The 15,626-nt window shown below is 27.5% G+C and overlaps 1 protein-coding gene across 2 annotated transcripts in view; it reads left to right on the forward strand.

Moving 5' to 3' along the window:
* The window catches only part of LOC129963110 (receptor-type guanylate cyclase Gyc76C-like), a 426,844-nt gene that overhangs the window by 311,897 nt on the left and 99,321 nt on the right, over window positions 1–15,626 (forward strand). For both annotated transcript variants that reach the window (XM_056077187.1, XM_056077197.1), the window contains one exon: window positions 3,272–3,376. In XM_056077187.1, the coding sequence (XP_055933162.1) occupies window positions 3,272–3,376 (105 nt within the window). The remainder of the gene's footprint in view (window positions 1–3,271; window positions 3,377–15,626) is intronic.

Below are 15,626 nucleotides of genomic sequence, written 5' to 3' on the forward strand. Positions count from 1 at the left end.
AACCATCTTTCAATAAGAACTTCACAACTTTTTAGAAATAAATTATTGAAATAAGAAAAAATTATTTTAATTATTCCACTTTTAATAAGTAAAAACAAATTTGCACTAAACAAAATCCATTTTGTTTAACTTATAGAAATTACCGTCAAATTTTCTCTGATTAAATGTAAGAAAGTATTCCGTTAAAAAAATCTTTACTATTTAATTTTTTTGTGTTCGAGTTTCCTTTTCTGATTTTGTAAAAGTAACTCTTTTTTATATCTCTATATTTTGTCTAATCATTTGATCATTTATGCAAGAAATGCTCACAACGTATTATTTACATTTTTATAAAACTGCCTTGTTAAACACATAATATAATACTGGAAATAATAATCTACAAATAACCAAATTAATATTTATGAGAAATATCAAATGCCGGATAAAAACCCAGGAGATTAAAAAACTATGTTTATAAGAACAATTTGCTATTTAAAAAGTTAATACAAATAAAGTAGTATACAAATTTAACGCATTTCTGCTTATGATTTAAAAAAAACTGTGTTTAATATTTTTAGTTAGTTAAGAATAAAATCATTTTTTTTAGCTTTGAGATTTTATTTTAATATTAATTATTTTTTTTAGACATTAGAGTTTTTTATGCTCTGTAGTGATATATTCTTGTTTCTTTTATTGTTATGCGAATATTTTTGCCTTTGCATTTGACGAATTTCCTCACAATTGATTGGGGAAAAAAGTTCTTTTTCGAAATAACAATCTCGAAAATATAATAGTTGTTAAATTACTTGTCTAATAATTGACCAGAAAACTGCTGAAAAACAAAAGCAACGAATTAGTAAATTTATTCTAAAAAATAATTTCAATAGCAAGATCAATGTTTGCAGGTTAAAATGTTATTATATATATAAATTATGTTATATTCAATAAATATTTCAAAGGAGAAACATCAATCTATTGTTTGCATCGTTTCCTTTTAACACTATATTCGTCCGTCTTGAACAGGCCCGGACTTATAAGGGAGGTCTGAGTATGGAGCGAAAACTATAAACCGAAAGCAAGGATATTAATTAATTATTTCTTCATTAAAGAAATATAATAAAAATGAAATATCGATATTAGAACTGAATACAAATAAACTAATGTTTTTTTTTCTTTTTGTTTTTTACGTCACACGTGGAATAATAGACATAAACTATATTTCATGTATCACAGAGAAGTTTGTCATCGATGGTATATTAATGGATTTTATTTCTTTGTGCTTGTATTTAAGCCCGCAATGAGGCTTTATAAATTTTGAAATACACAGGAGATTTTTTTTTTTACGTAAATAAATTTTTTTTAAACTCTGCTACCTTACAAAATGTGATATATCTTTTTTTTCTTTAATTAAAAATATCTTATCACCCGCACAGTTTCTGTGAACATTAATTATAGTTTTAACAAACAACATCTAAGAACAATAACATTATTTCGGACACTACCGGTTTTCTAGAATAATTATTAATCACACTTGCATGTAGTAATTCATCTTATATTTATGGCCTTAATGATCTTTTTTTTTCATGACATTATTACTTTTATAAAATAGAAAGACATGTTTTTATAATTTTCTCAATAATGCTAATTGGAAAAAAAATTATATAAATTATTTTTTTCAAGTAATAAGCAATAACAAATAACATTCTAGGATTTGTCTTATTTAGAAAATAAATGATTCAAACTTAGCTTAATTATCTTCGATTATATGTGTTAGGAACTTAAAGACCAGAGCCTAAAAATGTGCAAAACTATTTATCAATTAATTACTAGGTTGGGGCAAAAATAAATGCTTTATTTTCCTATGAAATAAAAATATAATTTCGAAATAATAAATGGAAATTTATCAATAATATGTTTACTATTTTATTCATTAATAATTATCCATTTTTTTTTCCTACTTTCGTTATGCTATATCTTTAGACATTCTGGATTTTATCAGCAAGAGACTATATCAATTTGGATTTTAATGCATTGCTATCGTTGTAACATTCAAAGAGTTTTGTTAAAACATAAATTATTATTTTCTATCACTGAGTCCACGCTTCATGATGGATATGATTGAATTTCTCATTTGAATTCCATTCATATTTTATGAATCAATTAACTTATACGTGATTTTCCATTAATATAGGAAAATATGATTTTTAATCCATTTGACAATGGAAGATAATTGTTTCCTAGCGCAAAGTCCACGCTTCATGATGGATATGATTGAATTTCTCATTGAAATTCCATTCATATTTTATGAATCAATTAAGTTATATATGATCTTCCATTATAGAAGAAAAATATGATTTTTAATCCATTTGATAATGGAAGATATTGTTTCTTTAATTACCTTATTTAATTTCATAGAAACCTACATTGGAAAACAACTGTAAATGCATAAAAGTTATGTAATTCCATGAAATCAATAACATGACCTTCTGTTGGAGGGTTTCAGCCTTTGATACGATGCGTGCAGGATCATTATAACATTTTTTCGGTCTTTTTAACTAGTGTTATCGCTAACAAACCTTTATACATCGTCCATTAACATTCGGATTAAAAATACGTGACTTTTCAATACATTTGTTATGTTAACTTCAAATCTAATGCCAGGTGTTCATTGAATTTTTTTTTTTTTGATTAAAGTTATACTTAAAATATCTACAATTTTAATACTCTAATCCTTTGCAAATACCTATTAATGGCTTAAAAGAGGAATTTTTCTTTAATCTCATATACTGAATACAACGATTCAAATTGATCATAGAAATCATTTGTTCATAATGAGTTGGATTGACTGACACTAGTCATCTTTTAGCCAAGAATTTGTTAAAGAATTAAAATTTGTTAAATTTGTTGACTAGGATTTATGTCAATCCTCAATTCATAAATCACATGTATCTTTTTCTGACCAACAGCATTGCTCTCATTTTCAAAATAAATAGCAAAACATGAAGACAAATATTTTTTATTCCGTGTTTACAACATACAAACAGTTTTAACTAACGTTACACTCAGTTCCCATCAAAATTTAATCAATCATAAGATTAAAAGAAATTATTCAAGAATATAGTTAAACTATCTGCTTGTACAAATTACAATTATATGTGCACCATCCTAATAACAGTTTCCTGCATATCTTCTTATTTTTTAAAGTTTGCAGTTCTTAAAATTTGTTTCAATTTTGTCTTTGTAATTGATTGTTGAAAATTCATTAAATTATTTTTTTCTTGTTTATTGACAGATGAGAGAAATGCATCACGATAACATAAACCAATTCATCGGCGCATGCGTGGATCCTAATTGTGTCCATGTAGTTACAGAATACTGTTCAAAAGGAAGCCTGCAGGTAAAGCTATAAGCATCAGTTATGGTATACTGTTTATTGACTTATTTATCAATCATTTAATTATTTGTTGCTTTACATTAATGATCAACTTCAAAATAACATATTCATTAGGTTATGTTTTCTTACTGTATTTGTGCTGAAGTTCATCCCAATGTTTAATTTGAAAATAAAAAAAAGTATGAAACTGTGTTTCAGTTCAGTTTCCAAATTACTGTCCAGCTTATTGTGATATCTTCCAGTTTTTCTGATAATGATTTGATTGCTTCTTAGAAAAAAATTGATTTAAATTAGAAGCTAAATATAGTTTTGAAAAAAAAAACATCGTGTGATATTTAAATTAGTGTAGTAATGATATAAAAATAGCAATTCTTGAGCTTAGTTCATATTTTTGTTGAGGTCTTTCATTAAAATTATTATATAAAATTAATATTCTTTCTGATTTAATTTTATCACCAACTTTAGATAAGCCGAGCATTTTTTTTCTAAATACAAAAACAGCAATTTATGATCAGTCACATTTCAGAATGAAGCCATAATAAAAGTTTTGAAATATGTGCAAAATTAAATGCAACAAGTTTTTATCTTTAAAAACCGCCACAAATTTACAATAATGTTCTTTTAATGATAACTGAAACATCAGAACTTCATTTTCAAAAAGAATTCTCAAGCAACACTATCTATTTATCTTAAGTTTTCGAGAGAAAAACCGAAAGTTTCAGTTTCTCTCTTTTGGAAACTGAACTTGAAATAGAATTTTCTCTAGAAACTGAATTGAATCTCGAGGAGAGCTGATACCGTCTTTTGAAACTGGATTTTTTTTTAAAACGAGTGTCCAAAATGTCGATATATTTTTTTACATCTGGTGCCAGTAGACAGCCTTAAACGTTAAAAAAAATTCAGGAATATTTGTTATAAGTTGAGAAAAATAGTTTCTTTTTTCCCTCTTGAAAAGTCTGGATAATTAAGATAGAGTGTTACTTGTTGGTGATTATATATCTGCTGGACTTACAAGGGAAATGTGTCTATTGGAGCTCTATTCGGTAGACTACTGGACCGAGAGCTATTACACATATAATTTGGCACTTTTATGATTTTGAATATTAGAATCAGTATCTCGGTCCGATTTTTTAAATCTTTTATTAGAATTTTTACTAATTAAAAACAAAACAAAACTTAGTAGATTTTCTTCCATAACTCCATGAGATATTTTCACACAAAAAATCCACAATATAATTCAATAATACAATGATTTAATTGTATTATTTCATTGTATTATTATATCATTGATTGCAATTTTTTCCTAAAAATTTACCATTTTCTTTTGGGAAGGGAGGGCATTTTTATGCAAAAATTTGCCTCTATATTTCCAACTGATTTACATTCATTTAATTGCACACTATTATATTTCAACAATTTTCATGCACTCTAAACCGTTTTCATATTTTCTTACGAATATTCTATCATGTGTTTTTTCTTCCTTTGCTGAAAGTTCAGAAACAAAGATTTTGCTTATTTTTTTGAAATTCTTTTGCAATATCTTTATAAATGTTTACTTTCTTATTTTAATTAATTATAAATCTATTAAAAAGCCTCATCAGATTTTAAATAAAATCAACGATATTTCAACGATTAAACTGGCTTTAGTTTTTGTTTTGTTTTTGTGATCTGCATTTTAAACCATCTAGAGACTCTTCAAATATATTCATGAATATAAATAAATTATACATGTCATTTCAAAGTTGTAATTATCATAATGGGAGAAATAAAAAAGCGAAGTTGCCGATTTGCACTAAATGTAATAAAATGTTCAGATATTGAAAATTTATATGCTTTTTCTGCGACTGTGAAGTCATATTTTTTCTTTATTGTTCGATGGGTAGCTGAACAGATAATAATCTAAAGCAGATTATTTTCCGTCTGTTGTTTACTGTTCAGATAATAATCTCAACAGTAAAACAAATCAGCTTAGATGTTTATCACAGTTTTACGTTAAATTATTTTGGTGAATAAACGATGAATATCCAACTACAAATAATTACTTAATTGGAATTTAATGCCTTTATTGTGTACTATAATACCTGGTCGACAAAGGCTGCTAGTATATGTATATAATTATTTCAGATAGGGAAACGACAGCCAAAATATATTTTAGATAACTTAAATCTTCTCTAAGGTTAATGTATTTTTTTAATAATTTGAGTAAAAAATGGATATTCTACGTTGAAGTTTTTCTAATACATTTTCATGTCTTTATTTCGTCGATGTTCTTAATAATATATGTTGATGTTTCAGAATGTTATTCTGTAAATAAGAACGAATACGAATTTCTTCTTTTCTATCATCTGTATGTTTAATTTTTTTTAATAAGAAATGCGCATATCACTCTAATTCTTGACATCTAGAAATAATGTAATATCTAAAAATAATCTAAAATAAAAAGTCGCGAATTTGGTAGGGGGATTTAAAGTAATCCTAGATGCTGTACTGTCACATAATAAAAGATAATACTGCTGAAATCAAGCGTCAGTTGTCAATTTGGAAGTATATTTTCGCTTATTGTTGACAATGTACTTAAACTCCCTAAAGGGTTGTTTGAATTCAGTTCTGAGAAATTGTTTACCAGACAAAAAGTTACTGAAGCGGATATTTTATTTCTTAAATATATCGGGGATGTTCGTAATATCGACAGATATTTGCTAACATTTGTTATTAAATGATATGCTCATTTTTTGCGAATTTATGACTTAAAATTCGATGGAATTGATTAGCTGTAATAAAACTGAAAATTCGGCGCCATGAATTATAATAAATATCTACAGATCCATCCAAATAATTGAAATTAGGACACATCTACTACATTATAATAAATATCCACAGATAAAATGATGTCCTACCATTGACTCTAATTATAAACCCAAGATTATAGTTTCGTTTTTTTTTTCGGTATAAAAAATTCACTTATTCGAGTTTCAGAAATACGACATTTTTACTATTCGGAAATAACAGAAAATCTTTTAGAGACAAAAATAGTAAAAAGGGATATTCTTCAGTTTGTCTGCACCTCCCTGCCGTGTTCTGAGAATATTATCTTCTCTGCGGGTGCACCGGATCTATTTCTTTCCCAGGAAAGAATCGTAGAAACTGAATCTAAATACTCTCTGGTAGGCATCGAAATTCCCAAGTGGATCTTCGAAGTAAAAACTGCGCATGATCAGAAACCTGAATGTTGCTAGATTTTTATTTCTCAAATTCAAATTTTCATAACACACTCTTGCTTACATATACTACTTTTAATGGTAATTTTTGCTGTCCACTTTTTCATATTTATTTAGAATTTAATAATATTTCATAAAATTCGTATTTTTTTCATTTAATAATTTTTGATATGAAATATTCATAATTTTTTATACGTGACTGTAACTACTTTGATCAAACGTTATGAAAAAGAGACCATTTTCATTTAATCTTTCTATAAGATTGCACACTGAGGTTGAAATTGTTTAACCTTATTTGTGTTGGCATAAGGTTAATTTTATGACGAAAATTTTAATATAGGATGTCTCGTAATTACTACATAAACTACATGCCATACAGGATGTATCAATTTCAGTGATGAAAAGATCTAAAATCCAAACATCCATAATCTTTAGCTTTCGAGAAAATTGCCCTCAAAATCAATTATATCATATCCAGTTAACATAAAAAAAAAACTTCATTTAAAACGTGGGAATTATAAATCGTACACTTAAAACCCTTATGCACCATGTGAATACTTTTATGATCCCATTTGAAAGAATTGATGTATATATCAAAAAAAAATGTGTTAATTCCTCATTTCCATTCTTTCTCTACAATTTTTCAAAAGCATTAATAATATATTTTTATACGATCCTTTTAAACTTTTGTCCATGAAGAATAATGCCTCGTGTGAATAGCGGCATTAATCATTTACAAATAAAATTTCTTTGTGAAAATGTGCTACATTAACAATTTTTGAGCAATTTTATTGAAAATTAAGAGCCGTTGAAATAAAATTCTTTGAACTGGTTTCATCCTTTGGGTGTAAGAAATTAAACTATGTAAAGTTTATATGATGATTATTTTACCATTTATTTATGCATTTAAAACATTATTGTATAAGCAAAATTTGAAACTGAGCAAGCATATATGATACAATCGATAAAACATATTTGAAATAAAGTAGTTGAAAACATATCTTGAGTTTGACTTCTCATTTAGTGTCCGATGTATATTTCTACATTTAATTTGCATTGCCTCTATCTACCTTTGATTAATCATTTAATTCAGGAATGTGTTATCTAAAAATGTGATTTCTCTAAAAAAACTGTTTCCTGACAATTTTTTGTCGCATTAAATTTTTAAAAAGTTAGCGATCAAAAGCTTTATTTTTTATATAACGATGGAGACCAACTTAGGAATTTCTTTCATAATTACCATAAAACATTAGCGGCTTTTCCCCGATTAATTTTAAAAAATAATTTTTTAATGTATTTAGTCAAAGAGAGGTTTTAAATCTAGGTGAGAGCATGCGCTTTCGTTCAGTTTTTACTGCTCTGTTCAACTCTTTTGAATTCAAGATCCAACGATTGCTAATGGCTGGCTTTTCTACCTGAAGAAAAGAAATAAAGAATTGAACTTCATACTCTTCGCTAAGCGGAAAGGGGAGAATAGATCAAAGGATTCTAAATATCGCTTTCCCTTCGATTCTTATTCAAAAAGAAGTTTTTACTTTACAGTTTTCAATTTATTCTTCGGAAAGAATGTTTATTTATTTATATCGTCCAATGTCTGTTTTTGAATAATAAACACTGGATTCTGGAGTTGGATTAAAAGGAGATTTCATTTCAAGAAAGTAAACTTATTCTTATAGCTCCGTAATAATTAAATGCTTTTTAGATATATTGAGTTTATTTTAAATGTGGTTTAGAATCAAATATTTTTTTCTTTTCTTTTGGCTCCTAAAAATCTTAAAAATATTGAGTTTCATTTTTTACTTCATATAAATATTTATTTGCCATTACAGAAATTTATTTAAATCTTTTTTTTTTTTTTTTTAAAAAAAAAACTCTGATATTTGCCATAAATAATTGAGGATTTTCTTTTATTAGAAAAATAAAATTTTATATAACTTTTGATCTTTCAACTGAAAATATTTGATAGTTAAAAACATTCCTTTTTTAAAAAAATTTTAATGTCTATTTTTAAATAATAAACAAAATTCATTCTAGAACATTCTGCTTCACGAAAGGAAAGTTCATTTTTATAGTTCTGAACTAATCAAATCTCCTATATTAGGGTTCAGTTGAATATATCTGATTATATCTTTGCAAGAAAATTATTTGAGTTATTTTTTATTAACTTATTATTGTGGTTTATTCCGCCAGAACCTGATTGAATCTGCAGAGCCAAACCGATTGTTAAAAACTCGAATATCATTAAAATTATAGAGCAGTTGTCTTATACTCATTGGGATATGCAAATGGTGAAGGATTTAAATGATACCAATAACCATAACTCGAGTAGAATATATATTAAAGAGATTTCGATAAGAAAGTAAAATTCAATGCGTTTTATGAAATCGAAAGGATTAGGGTGCTGTTTTTTACTTTATCATATACGAAGTATAGAGAAAGTAAAAAATATTGCAATGGTATTGAAAGTAATATTGTAATGGTAAAAAAAAATCGAACTTGAGATTTTGATGAATTTTCTCGCTTTTTACCACCGTCAGTTCAAAACACGCATTTCTGTATTATATTTGTCTGCTATGAAATTTACTTTATGGCCTTTTCACAAAATTGGTAGATTCCTATCTAATCTTATGCAAAATTTATTAAGAAAAAATTTGCTTGCACGCTGCTCGAATATAGGTTAACATCATAACTACAAAATAATGAAAATTAGATTTATAAAATTTGATACACAGATTTAACATTTATAAAGTAGGCACTTCAAAATTTTGATCCATATCTCATGTGGTGTTGAATGTCTGTCGGTCTGTACATTCAAAAACATGTAAATGCGATAACTCAAGACCCACTATGACTTAAATGTATACAATTTGGTTTGTGATTTTTTGAATGAAATTGCAGCTCTGTATCGTATTTCGGTTTCAATGGTTGGGAACAAATGCAACTGAAACACAAATTCACTGTTATTAGATAATACGAGAAATTTTTGAGACAACTCCCGCTGGTTGAAATATGTTGGTATGATTCACAAAAAGAAAAAGAGTTAAAATTAATACATTAATCATTAAAATGTGAGCATTTAACTGAATTATGCCCAAGCGACAAATGTCATTGCAAATCTTCTTACATTTAAGAACATCTTATTGTCTCCTCCTGAGCTGATAGGTTCTAATCAAGTAGAAATTTTAACAAAGATTATCGTTGAACTTTTATCAAAAGAAGAATGAAGGAGTCGAAAGAGGAAGAATGAAAACAATTAACATGTTGACGATCAAAATGTGGGCATTTCAAAAAAATTGACCAAATCGATGTAGAATGTTGACGAATCTATCTTTATCGAAGAATAATTTACGATTACGTTTTCTTGCGCGATAGTTTTTTTTATTCAGTGAATAATATTATTTTTTAAAGAAATTGGTTATTTAAATTGATATTGAAAAATGCCAGCAAAAATATTCTTATTATTTTCTTTCATGACAGATTCAAAATAAAAATTAGAAAGTTTTATTTAACTTCTTGAGCTACAAATGTATTTAAGTTTTTAATTAGATAAAAGGTTTTATTTTAGGTGTCAATAATTAGTGTGTTCTTAAATCCATATAAGAACATAAAGGACCTTTGAAATATTAAGCATGACCAAGTATAAAGCGTTTTTCAGAATAATAGCTGTTTTGCCGCAATTTTTTTTTCTATAATTCTCTGCACCCATCAAACATGTCATTCTTTTCAAGGGGTGTAGGCTTAGTGACTAAAATATAGAAACATTTTTTTTTTATGCATTTTTAGAATTGCAGCGGTATTTCCTTTAAAATACATTATTAAAAACGCGAAGTAAAATAGATTAAAAAGTCAAATTTACAATCCAATTTACAAAAGATCCTGTAGTTTTAATAGGAAACATAATCTTTTTTTAAGCATATGAAATCTTAGTATAATCCTAAAAATGCCAATTTATTTGTTCTAGATATTTACTGTCTTTCTAATTAAATACATAAAATACTTGAAGTTTTTCACATCTTTTAAGAACCATTAAATATATATTTAACTCGCCATTTAATAAAATATCCAATAACAAGAATAAAATGGTCTTTTGTTGATAGCATAAAAAATACTACATTAGCCCACAATGTTTACGGAAAGTGGGTATACATAGAAAAAAAGTGGAGTTTTGAAGTACAACCTCTTCCGATGAAAGTGCGTTATAAAAATTTCTTACTCCAGTGAGAAGAATGCACTTTACCGGGCCATTTTTCTTGGCAAAATATAAAAAAAGGGCAAAAATGAGAAGAAATGCCCTTAAGCGTTCGTCTAGAATTTCATTAGGTCGCTTTCCCGGGATTTTCTTGCCGTAAATTAATCTCGAACGAAGCGACGGAGATTTTTCCTTTTTCTTGGACTTCCATTGTCTGTGAGAGCGAGGGTTTTCGCTGGATTTGTCAGTCCCACATCTCGGTCGTTAATGCTGCAGTAAATTAAATATTATCAAGGATGATTCGGGCCAAAGTATTGAGAAGTTACAAGAGATTGTTCGATTTCTTTGTCTTTTACTAGATTTTACTGAGCGTGTTGTCGAAATGCAGTGCCGGGCACTAGAGTAATTCTATTGGACATAATGAGTTCATGTCAATCACGTGATGTCCTATTAAAAGCGCTGACAATATAGCTTTTACGATACATCGATTTGCCATCACCATTCACTCCAAATTTGATTTTAAACATAGAGTATTCTGTAGGTGGTTTAGCTGGTTGGAAAAGACATGCGAGAAACGTGATGGTACTTTCAGAGGTTCATTATATTGACAATTTTTATTGTTGTTTTTAAGTTAACGTCATTAACTTCTCCACTAATAGAGGGGGAAAAACACTTAGAATAGGTCAGGAAAACAAGCATCTTATTGTCATGAAAGCGGATAAATGCACAAAAATATAATAAAATTGAAATACAAAGAGCTGATAAAAAATAAATTGTAATAATTAAAGTATCCACATAAAAACACTTTAATTATTTTTTTCGTAAAAACATATTGATGCAGATTCTTTGTATTTTTTTTGTTGTTGTTGTAATGCAACAACAATAAGCTGATTAAATATAATAAAAAGGCTGGAGCAAATTTTCAATTCAAAAGAATTCGATTTTTTAAATTTTAATTTCCCACAGTTATTGTTATTTGTAAAAGGATTTATAAATATTTAAATATACAATAGCAGATGCTTGAAGTAAATATATTTCTACATAAGTAATTAGCGCCCACAAAAGGCTCACAAAATTTTAGAATCGTGAATATTTAATATTGAATGCCTATTTAGCTGCCGAATCAATTTACTATTGCCAGAGTGTCATTAAACAAAATTAGTCGAAAACAAAACCATTTAATTAACTCATAAATATCTTTGCAAATTTTAACATTATCTTTAGAGACACATTATACATGTTAATGGCTATCTCCTCCGAATCCGGCTATCTAGAATTTATAACTGTTATACAATGTAATAGATAGAATTTTTTGCATATTTGCGAAAGAAAGAAATATTCATATTATTTGATGAGGATGAGGAAACATTTTGCCATCAAAAGAAACTTTAAATAGATGCAAAAATTAGTATTGATTTTTTAGTGCAAACGATTACAATTACTAAACTATGACAGAAATGATAAAATTTAGAGTTGAATTTAAAGTGCTACTTAGTATTCTATAGGAATAATTTGTATACATAAATTAATCAAATAATTACCGAAGTCGATGAATTTAGAAAATGTCAGATGAGATTGTCTTCCCGTCAGACGTTGATCGGAGATAGCAGAATTTATAACTGTTATACAATGTAATATTCAGTGGAGAGCATATTTAATTTATGGAAATTTTAAATCATGAAGTAACACCTTAACTCTTTGCATAAATACGTGATTTTCTACATTTTTCAGCGTTTAAATTTATTCCATGACAAAATAATATTACATTTACTACAGTAACTTTTGATAAGAGAGACATTCATTGGCGGCTGAAACTTTTGCGTAATTCGTTGTGTTCTAAAATATATATGATAACCTGTTCTAAAATAGCAACATAAGTTGTTGAACATTCATTGATATGTCGAAAGATTGAAATAATTATAATTCATTAGTATTTTAATTTTAAAACGAAATACTCTATAAAATAACATTTCACTTCTATTTTATTTGATATATAAGGGTATATATAAGGGATTTTATATATAAGGGTGCCACATAAGTTTCTTCCCTATTTCTAATATGAAATGAATACACAATATTTACTGATTAAGATATTATTTATTTTGTTACATAAGAACCCTGTTGCTCTATTACCTTCTTCCATCTCTCAAGAAGCCTCATTATGCCTTCTTTTCAAGATTGTTGTGCTTTGGACAAGAAATAATCATCGAGGTACGCTTTTATTTCCCTGATGGATTTAAAGCGCTTATCACGAAGATAATTTCTTAAGGAGAGAAAGAAGTAATAATCAGATGGAGTGAGATCTGGAGAGTATGCAGAATCCAATCCCAATCAAATTGTAAAAGCTTCTTTCTTACGACTAATGCAATATGTGGTCTCGATTTGTCATGATGGGAGAAAAAAAAAACACGCCTCGTCGGCTTTTTAATTCTGGCCGTTTTTTGCTACGGCAACTTTCAATTGATCCAGTTGATAACAGTATTTCGTAGAATTTATTATTTCACCATGAGTAACGAACTCGTAGAAAATTACGCCTTTAAAATCCACCCCCCCCCCAAATGGTCTAAATAACTTTTTGGGGTGTAGTCTTGGCTTTGCGACAGTTGAAGACCTATTTTCTTTGCACCAAGTGCGTAGACGGCTAATATATAAATCTTGTGCACAATAGATTTGCACAAGCAATCTATTGTGCAAATATTGCATGTTTGCACAAACAGAGCCAGATAAGGCCATTCATTGCGCGATGAGAAAGAAACTTTTGGGACACCGTAATAATTTAGAATATTGATAATAATTAATATTTCTTTAAATTTATTTCCTAAATTATAATCTATCAAAATCTATAGATTATAATTTGGGAAATAATAGATGACGTTATCAAGATATAATATATCTAATCTTGATAACGTTCTATCTTGATCTAGATAATATATATCAAGATCAACAGTAATAGATCTTGTTAAATAATAAATAAAAAATATTTTTCATAAAAAGTATTTTCAGATAATGCGAAGTATTTTCTATAATTACATTTTTGGTTACCATCTCTAGAAATTTCATTTTTGCACAAAAGAAGAGAAAACATAAATCTGTGAAAACGCCCAATTTACTAAAAATTGATCATTCCTGGAATAAATATCTTTCATAGTAAATCCTTTTAAATCTTTGATGCAGAAAAAGCTTACTCAGTGTCCCGTTGATATAAATAGCTACATTTTATGAATGAATCATTCCTAGCTGCATCCAATCATATCACTACGCCCTAGGGTAAAGTAGAAAAAGATACCAGCAGAAGGTTTATAATACATCATTTTCTCGATGCTATTTCTTAGATAAATGAATATTATATTTAAGGCATTATTGAAAGTGATATGAAGATGGTTCCATGTTATCATGAGAAAATCATCTTATAACACATGTTTGTTTTCTTTGATTAATGAAACGAAAACTAAATATAAATATTATAATGGTAGATTCTTTTATCATATTAAGGCTTCTTATATCTTAGGATAGTGTATTAGTTGTTAGGGTGGCTCGTTTTATTGTTTTAAAAATAATTTTCGTATTGCATTGCTTTCTGAAAAATAACGCTTTAATATGTAACATTTCTTGGAATATCATTTGAACATTTATACTTTCATTAGAATCCTTTTTATAATAAAATTAGTTAATAATTTAGCATAAAAGTTCGTAAATAATTATGTTACTGAATTCAGTAGAATAAAAGAAATTTCTTTTGTAAAAAGGAAGTTATCCGTATTAAAGTCATGTTAATTACTATTTTGTTTAACTCCTCATCTTTGATTACCAGCTGACCGAGTTGATGTTTCTTCAACAAAGCATTTATAAGAATCAAAATGTGACAGACATTAAAATTACGCTGTTTTAGTAACATTATATTTTTTTATCAGTTTATTGTATTCAAGAACATTCCCAGTGGTGTCGAGTCCCATGGCATAATAACGCCTTTAAAAGTCTAAGTATGTGAGTAATTTTTTTTTTTTCATTTGAACAATTACTTTTGCCCGATGATATTTAACTTCATGACTCCTCATGCAAACTAAACAAACATAAGCGGAGTTAGTGGTTGCCGACAAGGGGGGAGCGAATTGTCCCCTTGTTTCCTTGCTAAAACCACCTCTGATGCCACCATCAAATGCAAAAATCTGTGCAGCTTTATTAAAACTGTTCCTCTCGTTTTAATATTAGAATCTTTTATAATCTTTTGAAAATCAACATTAAACAGAAGTCGAGAGAGTTGGTCTCCTTGTCATTTTAAAGTACTTAAATGACAAGAGATTTTGGCAGGTTGTTCTGAATTTCGATTCTTAGTTTAATTTAACTTAAAGTAATTATGACAAACTTGATCAGTTTTTGCAGTATTTCAAACATTCACCTTGAATCCTGGCTTAATTTTTCCACGTCCTTTTTTTTAACCTTTTTAATCAATTTTTTTAAAAACAATTTCAATTTTAATTTAAAATTCTAATAAATCGCTCTTAATTGTACATTCCTATCCTCCAAATTTCATTTCAGATATGATAAATATCTGCTGAAAAGTGGATGTAAGCCTTTTCCAAATCGAGTTTTATCAATATTGAGATAATTTAATTTCCTTCCAAGTAACTATTATATAATATTTTTTATATCTTATACACTATTTATATTTTGTTGTTCCTATTTATTATTCAATTGGTCATATTTATTTTACTTCTCAATGTTTACGTTTGACAAAATTCTTTATTTTATTAAGTGCTATTTTTTTATTGTTATTCCAAGCCTGTATTATATCTGTTATTTGCATCCGAATCTTATAGCTCTATATAAAATGGTCTATAATGTGGAG

Source organism: Argiope bruennichi, chromosome 1, assembly GCF_947563725.1.
Source record: "Argiope bruennichi chromosome 1, qqArgBrue1.1, whole genome shotgun sequence".
In the NCBI taxonomy this organism is placed as follows: Eukaryota; Metazoa; Arthropoda; class Arachnida; order Araneae; family Araneidae; genus Argiope; species Argiope bruennichi.